Source organism: Rhopalosiphum maidis, chromosome 1, assembly GCF_003676215.2.
Source record: "Rhopalosiphum maidis isolate BTI-1 chromosome 1, ASM367621v3, whole genome shotgun sequence".
NCBI lineage: Eukaryota > Metazoa > Arthropoda > Insecta > Hemiptera > Aphididae > Rhopalosiphum > Rhopalosiphum maidis.
This window is the reverse complement of record NC_040877.1, coordinates 55,244,147-55,262,359: the sequence shown is the minus strand read 5'-3', so window position 1 is coordinate 55,262,359 and position 18,213 is coordinate 55,244,147. Positions and strand designations below refer to the sequence as shown.

At 23.7% G+C, this 18,213-nt stretch overlaps 2 protein-coding genes across 3 annotated transcripts in view; one reads left to right on the top strand and one right to left on the bottom strand.

Moving 5' to 3' along the window:
- Nucleotides 1-56: 56 nt before the first annotated feature.
- The window catches only part of LOC113549846 (neurobeachin), a 219,751-nt gene continuing 201,594 nt past the window's right edge, over nt 57-18,213 (top strand). For both annotated transcript variants that reach the window (XM_026951441.1, XM_026951596.1), the window contains exon 1: nt 57-432. In XM_026951441.1, the coding sequence (XP_026807242.1) occupies nt 271-432 (162 nt within the window). In that variant the 5' untranslated portion in view covers nt 57-270. The remainder of the gene's footprint in view (nt 433-18,213) is intronic.
- Nucleotides 4,451-11,920, bottom strand: LOC113550200 (troponin C-like). Its single transcript, XM_026951940.1, has 6 exons — nt 11,764-11,920; nt 11,639-11,666; nt 11,404-11,544; nt 8,209-8,337; nt 8,015-8,146; nt 4,451-4,644 (listed from the first exon to the last, which is right to left on the bottom strand). The coding sequence occupies exons 1-6, from the start codon at nt 11,773-11,775 to the stop codon at nt 4,610-4,612; spliced, it is 477 nt and encodes a 158-aa protein (XP_026807741.1). The 5' UTR covers nt 11,776-11,920; the 3' UTR covers nt 4,451-4,609.

The following is an 18,213-nucleotide window of genomic DNA, read 5'->3' as shown; positions in this document are numbered from 1 at the left end:
AATCGACTGCCGACTTGTCAATATACTTATCTTCGGTGTAAACAATATTCAATTGATATATTATATTATGTTTTATGATTTTTCTAATATTTTACATTATAATTTATAATACCGATGAATTAAAATTGTTTTAAATTACATTACTATTATGTGAATTTACCGACGGGAATCGGGAAATTGATTATTACCGGTCGTATTAGTGCGTAGTGTCGGTTGTAGATGAGGTAGGTGGGTTGTCTGTGTATACCAGGCTCACAGACTGCCTTACCGATGGAGGATCCAATAGATCCGACCGCATTCAGCGACATCAAGAGACCTGATCAAGTTGTGACTATGGCTACCACGGACAATTTGAAGTTTGGCGTGCTTATTGGGCTTGTTGAGGTGGGCCAGGTCACCAACAAGGAGGTGGTGAACACCGTACTTCATCTGGTAAGCCAATTAGTCTCTATTGTCTTTTGGTACTAATGATAATTGTTTGTCTTGTCTTGACTCTATTTACTGTCAATAAATGTCCATATTGTTGTACATACATGTTTGGAATTTTTTCTAACTCCCAAGTCTTATGTTTTAATATATTTGACTATATAAGAAGCGTTTTTTATGGCTCATCATAGACTGTAACTATATATTACAAAAATGGTTTTTAATTTTTTCATCAAAATATGAATGATGTTTTATAACAATTTTTAGAATTTAGTGAATGTATATAACATTTTTCATGTTGGTAAATTCATTTTAAGAAGTATGTATATGATATTATATGTATTATCAGAAGAGTTATTTTATATTTATAATATACAATACAATGAAGAATTTAAATGTTTTAAAAACATTTATCTTATCAATAGTTTAGATTTATCTTGTGAGTCGTATTGATTTATTGTCAAAATTAATGAACATTTTGTACTCAACTATTTTCTTCTTATTAAAAGTCTATCCATTTTGTACATTTATTGATTGATTTATTTTATATTAGTATAAACATTTAAAGTAATTATTTTATTATCAAATCATTCTATCATTTTCTATAAATATATTTTCATTATTTTTTTATTTTTAGTTATAACTAGGGTCCGGATTTCATTGCAAAGAGTGCATCCTTTTTTGGTTGATCTTAGACAATGTTTTCCAAGTAAATAACTCGCTTCACGTAATGGGTGCTTCAAAGCTAAAACTTTTATTTTGTATTTTATTATCATTATTGTGTCATTTTGTTGGTTTTAATACAATTTTGTTCAATATACTATACAAATTTAGCCTATTTAAAATATTATCTAAACATAAATTGTTTTCTTGATATTTAAGCTGTTTTCTTTAAAAGGTTTATCGGGTAAATAAATGTTTAGATGTTTAGAATGATTAATATTGACCAAATAGATTTATGTATCAACATCACTGCCGCATTAAGTCAATTTTGAATTTCAGTTTTTTTTTAATGAAATACTAATTATACCTTATTTACAATTACCAATTTGTATAAAAAAAACTATTGATCAATTTTGCAATAAATTTATTTTTTAAAGGGAATTTTTAGCTATTTTTTCATAGGTTTAGAGATTTTTTATGTCTTAAGGGTATTTAAATCTGGGCCCTTATAGCTTAGGTGTTAGATGTTACATTAATGTAATTTTTAACTGACATATGTCTATTTCTGTTCATTGCGTTAACCATATTCATACATATGTATATAGTTTTGATTACATAATTTATACTTTAATTTTTTTATTAAACATTTAGATTTTTGTTTATTAATATTTGAAACTAAATTATGATTTTATGTTGAATTTTAATTAGGTATAAATTGTTATAACAATTAATACTTAATTTATTAGGATGGTGGGTTAAGTAGGTATGTATTTAATTCATTAGATCTTAATAGTAACTTACTTTGATCTTTAGAAAAACATTTTTATTATTTATTTATGCGCAAACAAACAAACAAAAAAAAGTATAAAAAGATTTCTTACAAAGAACAACTGAGAAAATAAAAAATTATCAAAATAATTTAGCTTTAACTAGTCAATGAATTAATGATTAGATTACTTGGTTAAACTTTGTAAGACTTTGTTAAATGCAAGAATATTAGTTAACTAAAACAAATTTAAAGTTATTAATATTTTATCATCATATTTTTATTTTTGTTTCTATCAATCCTATATTTCTTATAACCCGAGAGTAAAAGTATTAAATTATAGTCAAATTATAGTATATTTTTTTTTTTATAGAATGTATACAATATTTATCTTAATTTGAAATAGAAGTCATCATTATGTTCCTTGCAATTTAAAAAAAAAAGTTAATTTTATTTAATAAATTAGTACTTTAATTTATAAACATCAAGTTTGTATAAAATGAAATATTGTGTTACAAATTAAAGTAATATTATTTATATAACTTAATTATTTTCTAAAAAGAATTTATTAAATTATGGTTATTCAAATGGTAATAACATACTTATTTTTGTAGTTATTATTTGGTACATTTACGTTAAATATAATATTTGACTGAATTAACTATATTATTCTTAATCTGTAATAAAATTGATTGCATATTCTATTAATTAGCAACAATTTATTTATTTTTTAATTTTGACTATAACTTATTTTTATTTTAATGATATATATTATTATTATTATATATTATATTTATTAGTTAGTGACATGAGTTAATTATTTAGTGTTATATTATGTAGTTACACTATAGTATACTATATATTTAAATTATATTGTCAATGTTTTAGTATAATAATCTTGGATTTATTTACGTACCTATTTTGTTTGACAGATGGCGTTAAGTTATTCAAATGTTCAACAAAAATAATAATAACAATTATATGTCATCTATGATAATATTCTATAGAATATTATACTTAGAATATTACTGTAATATTGTACGTACACATACTTGAGTTTTAAACGTAATTTTAATTTAAATAGTCCAAAAAAACTTACTAAAAATTGCAATTAAAATTATAAAAGATCTATTTGGTATATTTTTAGAGAGTAAATAATTACTATGAGAATTAGATGAAGAATAACTTAGTAAGTTCCTCCTAGATAATATAATTTGAATCAAATTATTTGATTTATATTAGAATTTTCTGATGATTGAAATTAAATATACATCAATATGTAGCTAATAATCATAAATCATAATCATCATTTTCTACTCAATAATTTCAATCAAAACAATTATTTCAAATTGTTAATAGTCGGTAGATGAAAATCGTTAAAGGATATTTCTAGTGGTTCCGTGACATAACGACAACAATGTGTTTATAAAATTAAATTATCTGTATTTAAACGAAATGAATATGTTATATTACTCAGATATTTTAAATAATTTTTATTTAAATATAAACTCTAGATAAGAATTTGGTTTGATACTTTGGTTGAACAAATTCACGATATAATAAATTACACCCTAATTTTCGGCAAAAGAAAAATTATGAATATTTGAATTTTAACTGTAGAGGAGACTAATGACTATTACTAACGAAATGGCCATGTGCAAAAAATGGTATTTAAGAGTTTCGCAGTAATGACTCAATTCTGAGTTAGCGCTTTTAAATTTAAGCTAATTGTACACTATTTTTCTGTAAAAGAAATGTTAAACGTATATTTAAATTTGTATTGATAAACGGTGCGAGGGAGTTAGGTCGCTAGGGTGAATATTCCTTCAATCGAAATTAATTCTCGTTTCTTTAGCTAAATAACAGCTTTATGCCAATATATGACCATTGACTAGTATAAATATTTGGAGGACTTACCGATTAACTGTATTTGAATTAGAACTTAAAACTTTTATGTATAAGACAATTTTGTCTACGTATTTCTGATATTATACTTAAATTCCTGTAAAATCATCTCATGAAAAACCATGCAATTATACTATCAATATTTTTAACTTAGAATTACATTTTTTTTAACTTAAAAATAAAATTGCAATAAACATTCTTTAAACTAAATGTAGTTTAAATATTTCTCATCATATTTACGTTGTGTAAATATGACAATACAACTTACAGTAAAATGTTCCAAGTTTAAACAATTAAAAAGTTCCCGGTATATATTAAGGCGTTTAACCACCACTTCACTGTTATTACATTTATATTAATTTCTGATATTCTTCCTATATTCATCTAAACTTGAATCAAACCTATATGGTGACTGCTAATGGTAAAGCTATTTTAATCTGGTGCAGATAACCAATTCTAACCTTTGCTGTAAAAAAACTTTTGTTTGAATTACCATGTCCAAAAGTTGTTAAATAGAAAACTTTTTAGGTTTTAATAGTCTATTATAGATATTAATTATGTTTAAGTCTTTTTTATTTTTAAACCTAATATTTACTAGTTACTTATTATTTATCATGAAATTAATCAGCAAGAAATTATAGTTTTATAATAACTATTAAGTAGGTATATAATAATAAGTTAAACATTAACTATATAAATTATGTATTTATATAGGTAAATAAGTAAGTACTTTATAAAGCCAGTAGGTCTTTACATTTTAATTTAAATTAATGATATAGGTTGTAAAACAAAACTGGGTTTTGAATAATCGTATATAAATCTAAAATGAAAATATATAATGCACTTTGATCAATCATCGCCGCCAGTCATGACTTCCATGAATTCTATAAAGAAATAAAATAAAATATACTTAATATTGTTGACTTATTTATTTTTGTGTCTTGTTAAATATGATTGCACGATAAAAAACAATTTATAAATAATTCATTCCTTTTTTAATATTTATATACATACCGCCTGTATTACTTAATTATTTATAAAATAAATTGGTTTTGAGATTTCGTAATTTTTTTATTTTGTTTTTTATTAGAAAATAGACAACGGCTTACATCTAAAATTGGCTTTAGGATTGCATTAAAATATAATTGTTATCAGATTTAAAGAGAAAATATTTGTTTCAGTCGTAAATAGTATCAATATTTTATAAATATGTATGTAACGAATGTTCAGTGTTTTCTATCATTATAGTATTCATACTTATTACTTACATTAAAAAGTGTACGTGTTGGTCACTATTTAAATATAATTTTGAATTTTTATGTTGGTTTTAAAATTATTGGCTAAGCACTTACAAATAAATGGAAGAAAATATAAGTATTATAATGTCTAGGCACATAGCATTTTCAGTTTCTATTTTAAAATTAAACTTATGCTTGTATTATACATTTGTCTGTTTGAAAATTCTGTACCTATAGTAATTAGTAAACGTATCTTGTGTTTGCCAGAATCTTGTACGTAGCCAAATAGTTTAAGATGTTTAAGCCAACGTAGTGATTAACTATTAGGAAGCCATAATAATATATAATCTGTATAAACTACTATAGTTTTTGGTAAAAATAATAATATATTAATCATCATATTTCGGTTGTAGATAAGGTGAGCTTTATGACGTTTATGAATACTTCGTTATGCGGAGATAAGACTGAATTTAAAGTGATAATTACTTTTTTTTTATAAAAAATATAATGTGTGCAATTTTAAAAAATATCGTTAATTAAATAAACTAAAAACATATTTTTTGTTTAATATTACATTGTTTGATATAATTATAGAATGAATTTAATCTAAGATAAAAATTAAAAAAAATTAATGTTTTCTTTTTAATATTCATTGATTTACTTACATTATGCATAATTAATATGTGTACCTAAAGTATAAATAATAAACGTTTTTTAAATATTTTAAATTGAAAAAATTTATTCAAGTTGCATTTTTAGGTACCCGATAAAAAAATAAAAGATATTTTATAAATAACATTTACATTTTAGTTATAAATATCTATGTTTATTGTTGGGCTATAAGATATATTATACCATTATTATTCAATGTATTTTATACATATTTTTTTACCTGTGTTTTATTTATTTTTGAAGTATTTTTTTAACAAACAATTATTTGTGACATTATTGACGAAATGGAACTAAACGCCAAGAAAATATTGTTGGCATTTTTCCAGTTAAACATATCGTTGTTTCACTCAATATATTTTTAATGCTTCTCTTATCTTGAGTAAAAATACGAATTCGTATTAAAAAAGCTAGAATATTTTCGAATTTGTTCGATAGATTTATTACTTTCTTTTACGATTTTCATAAAGTTATTCGAAGGATTTTTTGTTTTATATTATTTATAGAATAACAAAAAATATCAGAGACAATATAATTATAAAAATTTAAAAAATGATTCTATATCATATCATATAATATTATATTGCTATTTTTCTATTATTTTTTGTTTAAAATAATTTTTATTTTCATGATGTTTTATTAGCTTAGATTAAATATTAAAAAAAACAAATAGTTATAGTGCGTTTTAAATAATACTTGTATTATTAACTTTGTATATTCGTTGTTGTATTATTTGTATATTATGTAATTAGTACTAATTACACTGGAATTGAAAAATACAGAATATTTTTGTTTTTATTCAATTAATATTATAACTTATATATACTTTTTTATTTATTAATTTTTTTTGTTATAATATTATATACTTATCTTATACATATATTTTTGATCATGATTTTAATTTTTATAATTTATTTTCACCAAAATGTATTTTTAATAATAAATAATATTATATTGGGTATTGGGAATCATAAGGCTAAAGGGGTATTTTTAAATTACTGTTTTTTCATATTTTGCTACCTCGTGTATCAAAACTTTTCTAGTATATATCTGCTTGTATTTTCAAGTCACGTAAAATATTATCAGTTAATCAATTTTTCTTTTGGTTATTTAAATAGTTTAGTACGTGTGATATATATTTGTTGGTATTCGAGTAGACTATAGAAATATTAAAATAGAAATGTATATAAATAGGTATGTTATTTCTCTTAACTCAGTTTGATTATTGATTGATTAAAGTAACATACAACCTATAATGGTTTATTTAATAAATTTATTTTATTTTGTTTTTAATTTGCCGTTACCAACCACTATATTATGTTAGGTAGGTACTTACCTATGTTATGTTTATTACGTGCACAATACTATTTTTTAAGCCAAGTTTTTAAAAATAATTATTTATTTAGGTTATATATTTATTTTTAGATTCTAAGCAGAGCAATGAATGTATTGGTTTTACAATGATGTGTTTTTTTACATTTACTTTTTTTGGGGGTCTGTAATTATGAATTGAGATCCAGGAATACTTCAACATTTTAACCTAAAAAGAGTGATTTCCAGTTACTGTTTAAGTTGGTATAATACTCTGCATTTTTCAAAATAATCAGGAAAATAAATTAAAAATTATGAAAAAAGGATATATTATACGAAACTAGTTTATGACTAATTTTATTGTAATTATTTTTGTAAGATATCTTGTAAGATATTTTGTTGACATTTTCTTTGTTTTATTCAATTTGCAATTGATAGATTTTTTTTTAGTAAAATAGTTTAATAATTTAGTTGTAGATTACTTTTTAGATGTACTTGCAATAATTAAAAATATCGAAAATAGATATTCACAATTCAAAATCACAAAAATATGCAAATTCTTTTGTTGTGAAAATGCATTAAATGTTAAATTCGAAGATCTAAAATGTATATAATATTTTAAAAATTTAATACAAGATTCCTTAAAAGTTATCCTTACTGGAATTAAAAAAAATAGCTTAAACTAAATTCACTGTAATTTTTTATAAGTATTTGATAATCAAATTCTAATGTTATTGAATATTTATACAATAAATCAGCGTAACTTACAATAGGTATTCCTAATAGTGATACAAAAAAATTATAAGATTTCCTCAGGAATAATAATATGTTTTCTCTGCTCAGAATCGTTTTTCATAGATATGGAATGATTTATTGAATTTATTGAATTTATTGAATTAAAATTCAATATTTTATCTATTACAGTGATCTCAACACTCTTCCAGTTTTTATATTATAAATACATTTTCAGAAAAGTTATTATCTAACGTTAATACTAGTTAGTAGGTAGCTTAAAAAAAGATAATTTTTTACAAACCGTCAAAGTCGACAGTTCCAGAACCATCTGAATCGATTTCTTCTATCATCATATCTAGATCTTCATTTGTTATTTTGTCGTCTAATTCTTTGAGTATTTCTCTTAAAACATCCGTAGTAATGTAACCATTTCCTATTATGACATAACTTTTATAGTAACTAAAAATAAAAAAATAATTATTTTTTTCATTTAACCTTCTTTATCATATAATCTAAACGCTTCTTTTAGTTCTGCTTGCATAGCTTCCACGTCTTCGGGTTCATCTTCAGTTAGGAAGCCAGCTGCTAGTGTAACAAATTCTTCGAATTCCAACTGTCCTGATCCTAAAATCAATACAAAGTGGTATCGGAGCTTAAAATGAGTTAGCTATTTGATTCTTAACTTAATATAGTATAATTTGAGTACATATTTCATTCATATTAAATTTATTTTATAAAAGTAATTTTATATGATATAAAATAAAATAATATTTGAACATACGTTTTAGATATTTTTAACGACTAAATATATGAATAACAAATGCATTTTAATATTTAATAATAGTAATGATAAATTAAGTTTGATCTTTCAAGCAATTAAAAACAATTATAAACTATAAAAATATGAAAATAGGTATAATGATAACAAATTATAACTATTATTTTATTGAAAATATTCATCATTATTCACTGAGATCTCTTTTCCCCTAACCGGTTTTTACTTAAATTTCTTTATTCAAATTTTGACTATAATAGAAACGATCTTAATTATTGTAGTAAATTGTTTTAGAAGATTATTTTATTGGAAATGTATAAAAATCGAAATTAAAACAAATATTTTCTGAGTTTTTAAATTGTAAGTATTCAGTAACAATAATACTCATAAGACAATAAGGATTTAGTATAAATGGGAGCAACAATATAATATTTTGAAAAATTGTCAGCGTATAACAGGTAGGAGACTAAATATGATAACATATATTTTAGTATTGTAAATTGTATGTAAAATTCTTATTAAGGACTATTATTATCCTTAGTATATTAAGTTAAATAATTCGAAAATTACTCATTTTAAATTCGATTTAGATGCTTTAAAATTTTTATAAACATCATTTGATTAAGCATTTAGGTAAAAGAGGATGATTGTCATTTGAAAAAAGTTTATATTGCCATAGGATAATGAAGTATATGAATTTATGGTTTTTAAGTGTACCTATATAAATATTTTAAAAATCTTAATTTAAATAAATGTGTTATTTAATGATAAAATAAGGTTGACTATGCTTAGTGAATCAGTCAGTGTAACATGTAAAATAGTAAGCATAAATAAAAGTAATAGTTAAATACGAGTTAAATTATTCCTTAAATGACTTCATTTTATATACATCAAATACAAAATGCTTACAGTTTATGTATTTAAAATACAAAATATATATTTTAAAAATTAGCCAAAATACTTTAATATTGCAGGCCTTTTAAAAATCATGTTATAAATTTCATTATGTAGGTTATAATAATAATAAAAAATTTACTTTTGCAGTCATTTAATGAACTTAACACGTCATTAATAAAAAAAATAAATAAAAAAACTAAACATAATATGAAACAAAATATTTACGTCACCATAGACTTTAACAATAATGGTTTATATATTTTTTTGTGCAATGTACATAATGGAAATTGTGACTAAACAAAAGTAAATATAAATATGAGTTGAATAAAAGTTTATATATTTGACATGGAAAATGTATTTTAGGTACTTATTTTTAAAATACGTATTTAAAATTTTTAAATATTTTATTTGAAACATTATTTTTCCCTTTCAATAGTTTTAAAAAATAATCATATACTAAGTTGGTAGACGACACACACGCATCTGTTGTCTCCGTAGTAATATAAACAATTTTACGTTCAGAAGTATGCATTTTACTTTGTTTTTTTTTAATATTAGAGTGAATAGTGAATATCTATTAGAAAATTTAAAGTTATGAATAATATCCAGCGTTTATACTTCGACTTTTTTATTATTTTAATATTTTAAAGTGATAAAGTGTGTAAAGTATTATAATTTAAAAATTTTCCAAGTTACTTTAAAAATAATATAGATATAAACTGGCAAATTAATATGAAATAAATTTTTTCTTTTAAGTTATACAATACGCTAATTTACTGTTAAGTTAAAACTTACATTAAAAAATAGATTTGCTGTACACTAATTTGGTTTGTTGTACGTTTATTATTTGTAATACGGACACAACACATGCATGCATCACTTTTTAAGATATTTAGTGTTATAGACTATAGTCTATAGTCTACCTTAAATTATTTGTAATATTTTATAGTGTAGTTACTTTCTATTTCTTTTTTTTTTCAAAAACGGTATTTTTAAATATTAATTGTAAATTTTACTCGGATATTTTATTTTTTGAAATAAAAACATTTATTATATTTGTTATTAGTTATTTATATCTATACTAATGAATAATGATAATGATTTTTGTTATTTAAATCTATAAATAATTTTTTGTGTATTTAGTATTCACATTGGTAAATTTGTAGCTATTTGTAGTCCTTACTCCTTAATATCAGACAAGGGAATGTAAAAAAAAAAATATCTTGGTATTATTGAAACATAGCCAAAAATAATTCATATGTCTATCAATATTTTTGTGTCTGATTAAGTTTCATACCTCCAGGGTCCAATATTCTTTTTGTTTGCTACAATATTAGATTTTAAACATGTATATGAGTAATTTTTAACTAAATATTTATTTGATGTAAATATAACACTAAAAATGAAATTTAATAGGGAACTGTTAACTTGTAAGCTAGTTCGCACAAGTATAGGTATATCATGCTGTTATATATTAATTCACGGACAAGTTGTAAGAAATTTGTTTAAAAAATAATTTTATTTTGTGATTGGGATATTTGGTTTCAAGTATATAAAATATCAAGTTATTATAACTTAGTTAAATTTTAAACCAAATAAGATTAACAATATTAAATGCGGATCGTCAATTCTCATTAAGGTATATATGGCGAGACATAATTTATATATTTTTGTAATAATAATATATTTTTTGTAATTAAAATATTAATTTAAAATATTTGTTTTTTTTTTTTTACAGGTAAGTGTTTTAAGTTAGAAAATCAACTTAAAGAGAAATCAACAGTCATACCTTAGGTAATAAAATCAAAATTAATTGTTATGGACATAATAGACATTTAAGTGTGTATACCATAATAGTTAAACAGAACACAGATAACAATTTCTGTTTTACAAATCTAATAACAGATAATTTAGATACACTTTTAAAAAGTATTTTTTAGTGTTAGTTATTTGCACTTTAACTCTTATTAGTTCAGTTTTTGATTAGCTATAGAAAGTATGATAATTAAATATTTTACCATCTGCATCAACCTCAGCAATAATTTCTTGTAATCGGTCCTCGGAAACGTCGTGTCCCAACATTTGAAGAATTGTACCAACCATATTGGCTTCAATATATCCTTTGTCTTGAGCGAAAGCATCAAAAGCTCGTTTTAGTACTAGGATAAATATATTCATTATTAAACTGTTCAATGCAATTTTTTTTAGATATATACTTATTACGTTTATATATAGTAAATAAATAATACTTACAAGCTATTTGATCTTTATCTAGATCGTCCTAAAAACCAAAACATAATTTTGATATTTAATTATAATCTATTTTATAAGAAATCGTGTCAATAAAAATTATTTAACTACAGTTTGAAATTACTTACTTTAGTTACCATTTTTTGTTGATAAAAAAATAATTGTATTAAATAGAACTGCGCTGCTGTTCTTGTGAGTGAACTAAGTTTTAAAGAGCAGCCAAATATTGAGGTGACTAGCAGAACTTCGAGGACTGATGCATAGACGTCATAAAATGAAGTGGTCCCAAGCCAAGTACTAACAGTCTCCCTCCTGATTGTTCAAGTTAAAATTACGCCTATGTGTATTGTCTCTTCCCTTAAAAGTTAATTTTACTCATTCTTTTAAATGCCATTGTAGAATCGCTTAATATTTTTTACGCAGATTTATAAGTTGTGTAATTTATTACTGTTGCGTTATAATGGACTTTTGTGTTATGAATTACATAATGACTATGTAAGTGTAGTACTTATTATAATATAAATATATAATATATGAAATATTATATTATATGATTTTTTATATATTACGTTAGTCATGACTCGTGATATATATATATATATGCATTTATTCATTTAATATCTTTCGACTATAAGTTGTGATATGAATTTATTTTTTTTGTTATAAAAAAAACTAGCGTATGTTTTATATTATTAAATTAAAGTAAATTTTATAAATAAGTCGCATATTGGACACTATTTTGGCACTCGATTATGGATCGACCGCGTTTAAATTTAAATGTCATTTGGCGTACACACAATGGGGACATATTGTATCGATTGTTATTCACCAAAAACTATGTATGTGGTTTGTACGCATTTATAATAATTATTTATTTGCTTACCCCTTAACATTCTACCTACTATTGTCAACGAGATATATTGTATTGTAATTTTCATTACCACCGTAAACATGATGCATTTTACATTACCATTAATTATAAATATATTATTTAAATATATACATAACTATGTAATTTATATTATTATGATGTGCAGGGTATTAATATATATTACTTAAATATTCTAAGTGATATTGTTTTGTAGTTTTTGATTGTTTTCCAATTTATGAATGGTTATTTTTTTTTAAAACACATAATATTAATTTTTAAACTTATGAAACTTGGTCATTCCACTGTCCTAGACGTTAAGGTAGTGTGGGACGTGGGTATATGTATTATATATTTGTGTATCGTTATTTTAAACAGTAAAATACTAATAAAATATACTTAAAAAAACATTAAGATTACTGATCTATTTACGGTTTTGTTATAAAATAACTAGACACTAAATGTTGCTTAGTTTTATATAAATTTAAAAATATAATTTCATAGCTTGAGGGTCTTATTTTTCATTAAAAAAACTTTTATTCAATAATATACACTTAAGGATTAAATGTGCGAAACTATCAAAGATATAATTAAAATATAAGTTAAAACCACGATAAAATAAAATAATGTTGTTTAAATCAGTTAGTTTTTAAAATAACTATAGAAATTGTCTAGGCGAAAATTGTTGTTAGGTAACTAAATTTTTTTTTAAAATTAATATTATTGTTAAATTTAACTTTCTTAAAATAATTGTATCATAAGAAAAAATGTAATTTTTATATCATTATTATATTATGAAAGTTTTGAAAATAATTAAAATAAGTATTGTTATGGTCATATTATATTTAATATTGTGTACAGTAATGGTCCTGTTGCGTTGTAACTAAAAGATAAATGATGAGCTGTTTTATTCATTGGTTCCTTCTGTATTTGTGTGTATATGATATTTTTAGAACTTTCCATTTAATGTTATGTTCTATAATTCCGGTTGACTTCTAGTAGGTAATAATAATATGATCCATCGGATGGTGGTAGATAGTGGTTTGTACAAGACAAAGTTTTACGATGTATTTTATCACATGAAACTTACAGTTGCTCCTTTAATAAAACCCTTTTGCACACTACTGTTGATTTCCTTTATCGCAAGCTTTAACTTGGACTAATTATTTATCATGTTCTTAACGAATAATACAAAATGTAATGACATTACAATATAGTATTCAAAATTATTCAATCGTAGTAACAATTATTTTATACAAGCGATAGTAGAAGATAGTTATAATATCAATGTAAATAGTGATAATTATTTTAGCAAATTAACGAAACCAAATTATGTGATGCGTTGCTTGTGAGATGTAAATTAGTTCTCAATTTAATTAAATTTAATTAATTTTATAAAAACAATTAAAGGTTATCTTTAAATAGTATTTTAAAATTTGTGTTATTAATTTTAAAATAAGACAACTAAATGATTTATCTTATTATTAATGTTTTTAAGCATCTGTGATATTATATTTTAGTTTTCTTTTAATTACCTAAATTATATTTCTTGGACTTCAATAATTAATTATAGTGTATAAATAAATAATTCAAAGCTGTTGCAAAGATTAAAATACCTGACAATATAATGATTATAACTCGCATTACAAATTGTATATAGGTGATTTTCTTTTTACTACTCCAATATTATCTGAATTATATATATATTTACCTACATTTATGTTAATGGAACTTAATATCAATAAAATAGGTTTATTAAAGGTAAAATATCGATCGTGAGAGCCACTATAAAAACGATTTCGAACTCTTAACTGAAATGGATTACCAAAGTTTCTCAATTTGTGATAGTGAACCTATTTAAAAGAAGAAAAACAATTAGGCCACTTTTGTGTGTTCTCGTTCGTATTGTCTTCATTCGACTCGGCTTGGCTATTAACGTCTAGTCTATGGTACTATTATCCTTCTTCCTTTTGTTCTTACTATTGATTCAAAAACACAATATCATGGCCAAGGAAAAAATCCCTGTGCCTAACATACAACTAATAGAAAATTCTTGATTGCCCTTTTTTGTGTTATTAGTATGGTTATAAATTATACGGTTACAATATTTATACGTACTTAATATGAAAACTTAAAATTATAAAATTTGTATATACTTATAATATTAATTTAAGTTTCAATAAATAAATAGAAGAAATTATGGCAAAATAATTATTTTTAAGTTATTTAAAGTTTTGTAAGAAGTATTTAGGTTTGATATATCCAGTTAACATGAATTGAATTTGTTTGACATCCTGAAACCGTATTTAGTATGAATTATATATATAAAAAAAAGGAATTAAAGAATAATCAGTTTATTTTTATTTAATTGTAATGCATTGTATTATCTGTTAAGAATAAGAATATATTTTTATATGTATAAAAATAAATTTATTCTTGTAAGGTACATTTTATTGAAATTAAATTAAATTTACTAAATTGTATTGCATTTTTTTCATATTACATATTATACACTTCTTAAATTTAAATAATATATAGTAGTTGAAATATTTAAGATTTAAGATGCTAAGAGTACCCATACTTAATTAACTGCTGATTAATTGCTTTGAGTGTTTTTTGTTTTGCATTTTCTTGAGCGATGTATACTTTGATATTTCGATTGGAAAGTTTCCGAGGAAATGTAATTAAGTAATCAAATTGGAAATGTATTGTACTTTAAATTTTACATTTATATTTGTATTACACTTAGTGTTAATCAATATTGTTATTTATATTTGTGAAGTTTCTTTAGTTTTGATTCATATGTATATTATGTTTATTATTCTGTTTTTAAGGAAAATATAATTATACCTATTTTTTTTATAATTTTATATCCCTAATAAATGTTTTTCTCAGAAAATAATTAATTCAAACTAAAATCTAGACGTATCTTGGACGTATAATATTTGAGTTTTTTTTTTGTTTTATATTTTACTAAAATTGAAAGTTTACCCGACTAAATAGATTATGAAATGTATACAAAAGGAATAGTTTATATTTTTGGGAGATAGATTGAGTAAATTTAAAATAATGCTTAAATTAATATTTAAGCCTTAAACTATCAGTGACCACTTCTAAATATAAATATATTTGTAACTGATAAATGATATTAAGTGTTCGTGAATTTTACAGTACAATCATTTTAGCCGCGAGTTATATTATTTTATGCGAACTTCGTTAAAATAACGTACTAGTTAACATGTCATTACTGAAGTTTAAGATTCATAATATATTACCTAACAGATACTTTTTAATAAATTTATGCTTTTATGTTATTATTACTTTTTAACTGTTAAATATTTATAAAATTTGTTGAATTAATTACATAATGTATTGCTTAAATTGTAGGTGATTAAGTAATAATAATAATAATAATAATAATTATGAACACTTTAAATTATACCACTAACGAACATTACACGCGCTTGTTTTTTATTTAACGAATTGTCTGAAAGTGATTTACGATAACATTATTTTTTGTTGAAATAACTTGATAAAATAATGTAATTTGCTTTAAATGTATGAGATTAAGATTAATTTAACGTTTTAAATTGTGTCACTCATCGAAGTGTTTATAATGATTATATTTAATTTTACATGATATATATATATATATACAATTTGTATTGCGATTATTATATATTTTACGGGACGAAGTAGTTAAACAAAATAGATACTTAGTTTTTATATTTTTTTATTAATCTAATATCCAGGTGTATATATGCATTTAGTTTGTTGGTTCATTGATACACTGGTGTACATGCTTCTTTTTTTATAGCAATTATATTTATAAATAATTTTCCTAACTTATCTTTCACTTTACTCTAATAAACTACTTACTCATAAGGTATTTATCCCGAATATTTAGGGACACTTTTGAACTCATATGAAATGTTTATCCCTTCATTATAGAATTCCATTGGATGTCCATTAGTAGTGAATAATTTATTAGTTAACGTTTTTATTATAGCATATATTTGTTGCTTTAAAAACTGTACTATATATTATATTATATTGTTTAAAAAAAAAGTATATACTCGTGTGTGCAATGAATATCTCATATTGTGTTTGCTTGAGCTATTGTATTTTAATATTTTTTCCTGATACATTTTTCATTAAATTTCGATAGTGCAGCATAACTAATAAGAGACAGAACGATATAAACATAAATTTGAGCAAAGAAAACATAAGGACCTTGGTAGTGGAATTTGATTAACATTTAGGTATTATATATCAAATTACAAAGAAGATAATAATTTACATAGTTTATATGTATAGGTACACGTGGTAAGTAGAGAACTAGGTACTTTGTAAATTATGTTGTTTAAAACGATATTTGTATACTATTATCGTACATATAATGCACGTCAACAAAATTATAGTATTAAGTGCTTAATAAGTTTACTTTTATAAATTTGTCACTATTTTTAACGAATATTTGGTTTCGTTAAAAGAAGATAAAAAAAGAAGCACCCGTATAGAGTCGGTGGTGGTAATATTTGGAAAATTTAAAATACGTTGGCGTGAAAAGTATGAATAGTCGGCGGAGGTAGTTTGCTGTATAGGCTGGGAAAGGAGGATGTCGATGAGAGAGAGCTGACATATTCGGGTAAACGACTGGGATGGGGAAATCGACAGTGGTGGTATACAGATCGCCGGGCTCGTGGATGACGGCGATCGCGCTGTAGGGTGGTGGTAGAACGAGGAAAAGAACCAGCTATCATTTAAAGATGGCAGCACTGTTTACAGTATTGCGGGGGACAATTTTACCCTCTTTCCGCCGGGGAGGCTGTTCGCAGCCGTCGCTGCCGGAGCGTGCTTCTATATTTTTCACAACCGTCGGCAGTCGACGTTTAAACGCGCTACTAGATCGGTCTAGGTTGGTCGTACGTATTGCCGTCGTCGTGATCGTGTTTTGTCGTGGTCGTAATTTGTTCGTTATATCTGGTGATTTCTCGTCCGTTGCGTTTATACAAAGTGTATATATCGGTACAACGTTTGTAACCACCGCTGCGTTTTCGATTATTTTTCTCATTTATTTTTATACATCGGTATAGATGTAATTTTTTTTATTAAAACTCCTCCACACTTCATCCTTTTCTAATTTATCACTCTGATACTTTGATAACCAACATGTTTGTGTGTTTTTCTTTTTCTGTCTGTAAATATGTATAATACAAATATATTTATATACGCACGACATATAAACATAATATGTATATTCCCATGTTTTTTCACTATTATTATTTCCATCGTGCCGCTGCCACCGTAACTGCCGTCATGTTTTCTTCTCTTTCTTTGCTTCTCACTTAATAGCCTTTTATCTCGAGTACTTAGTTTTCGTCGTCTCAATCGACATATACACTATACGTTTTCTCGCGCCGATCAGCAGTGTACTCAAGTATCGAAATTTATTTGTGCGATGGAGTCCGACACGATGTTTACTTAGGTGCTTTTTAACTTTAATATACATTTTTAATATTTGAATGTTTCGAAATTGCTTTTTCTATACATGGTAGCTGGTAGTTTTTTTTCGAGAGAGATAAGTGACAACCAGTCGTCCAAACCGTCCCTTTTATATCAGTTATAAGTTTTCAAATTCATCATAGCTGGAAAAGTTATAATAATAATAAAAATTAATAGTATAATTATATATTAGTATTTGAATGTG

Coding starts and splice junctions, on each gene's coding strand:
- LOC113550200 (XM_026951940.1), bottom strand. Junction 8,147..8,208: donor TAGATTATATGATAAAGAAG/GTTAAATGAAAA, acceptor ATGTCATAATAG/GAAATGGTTACATTACTACG. Junction 4,645..8,014: donor TGGAACTGTCGACTTTGACG/GTTTGTAAAAAA, acceptor ATTTCTTTATAG/AATTCATGGAAGTCATGACT.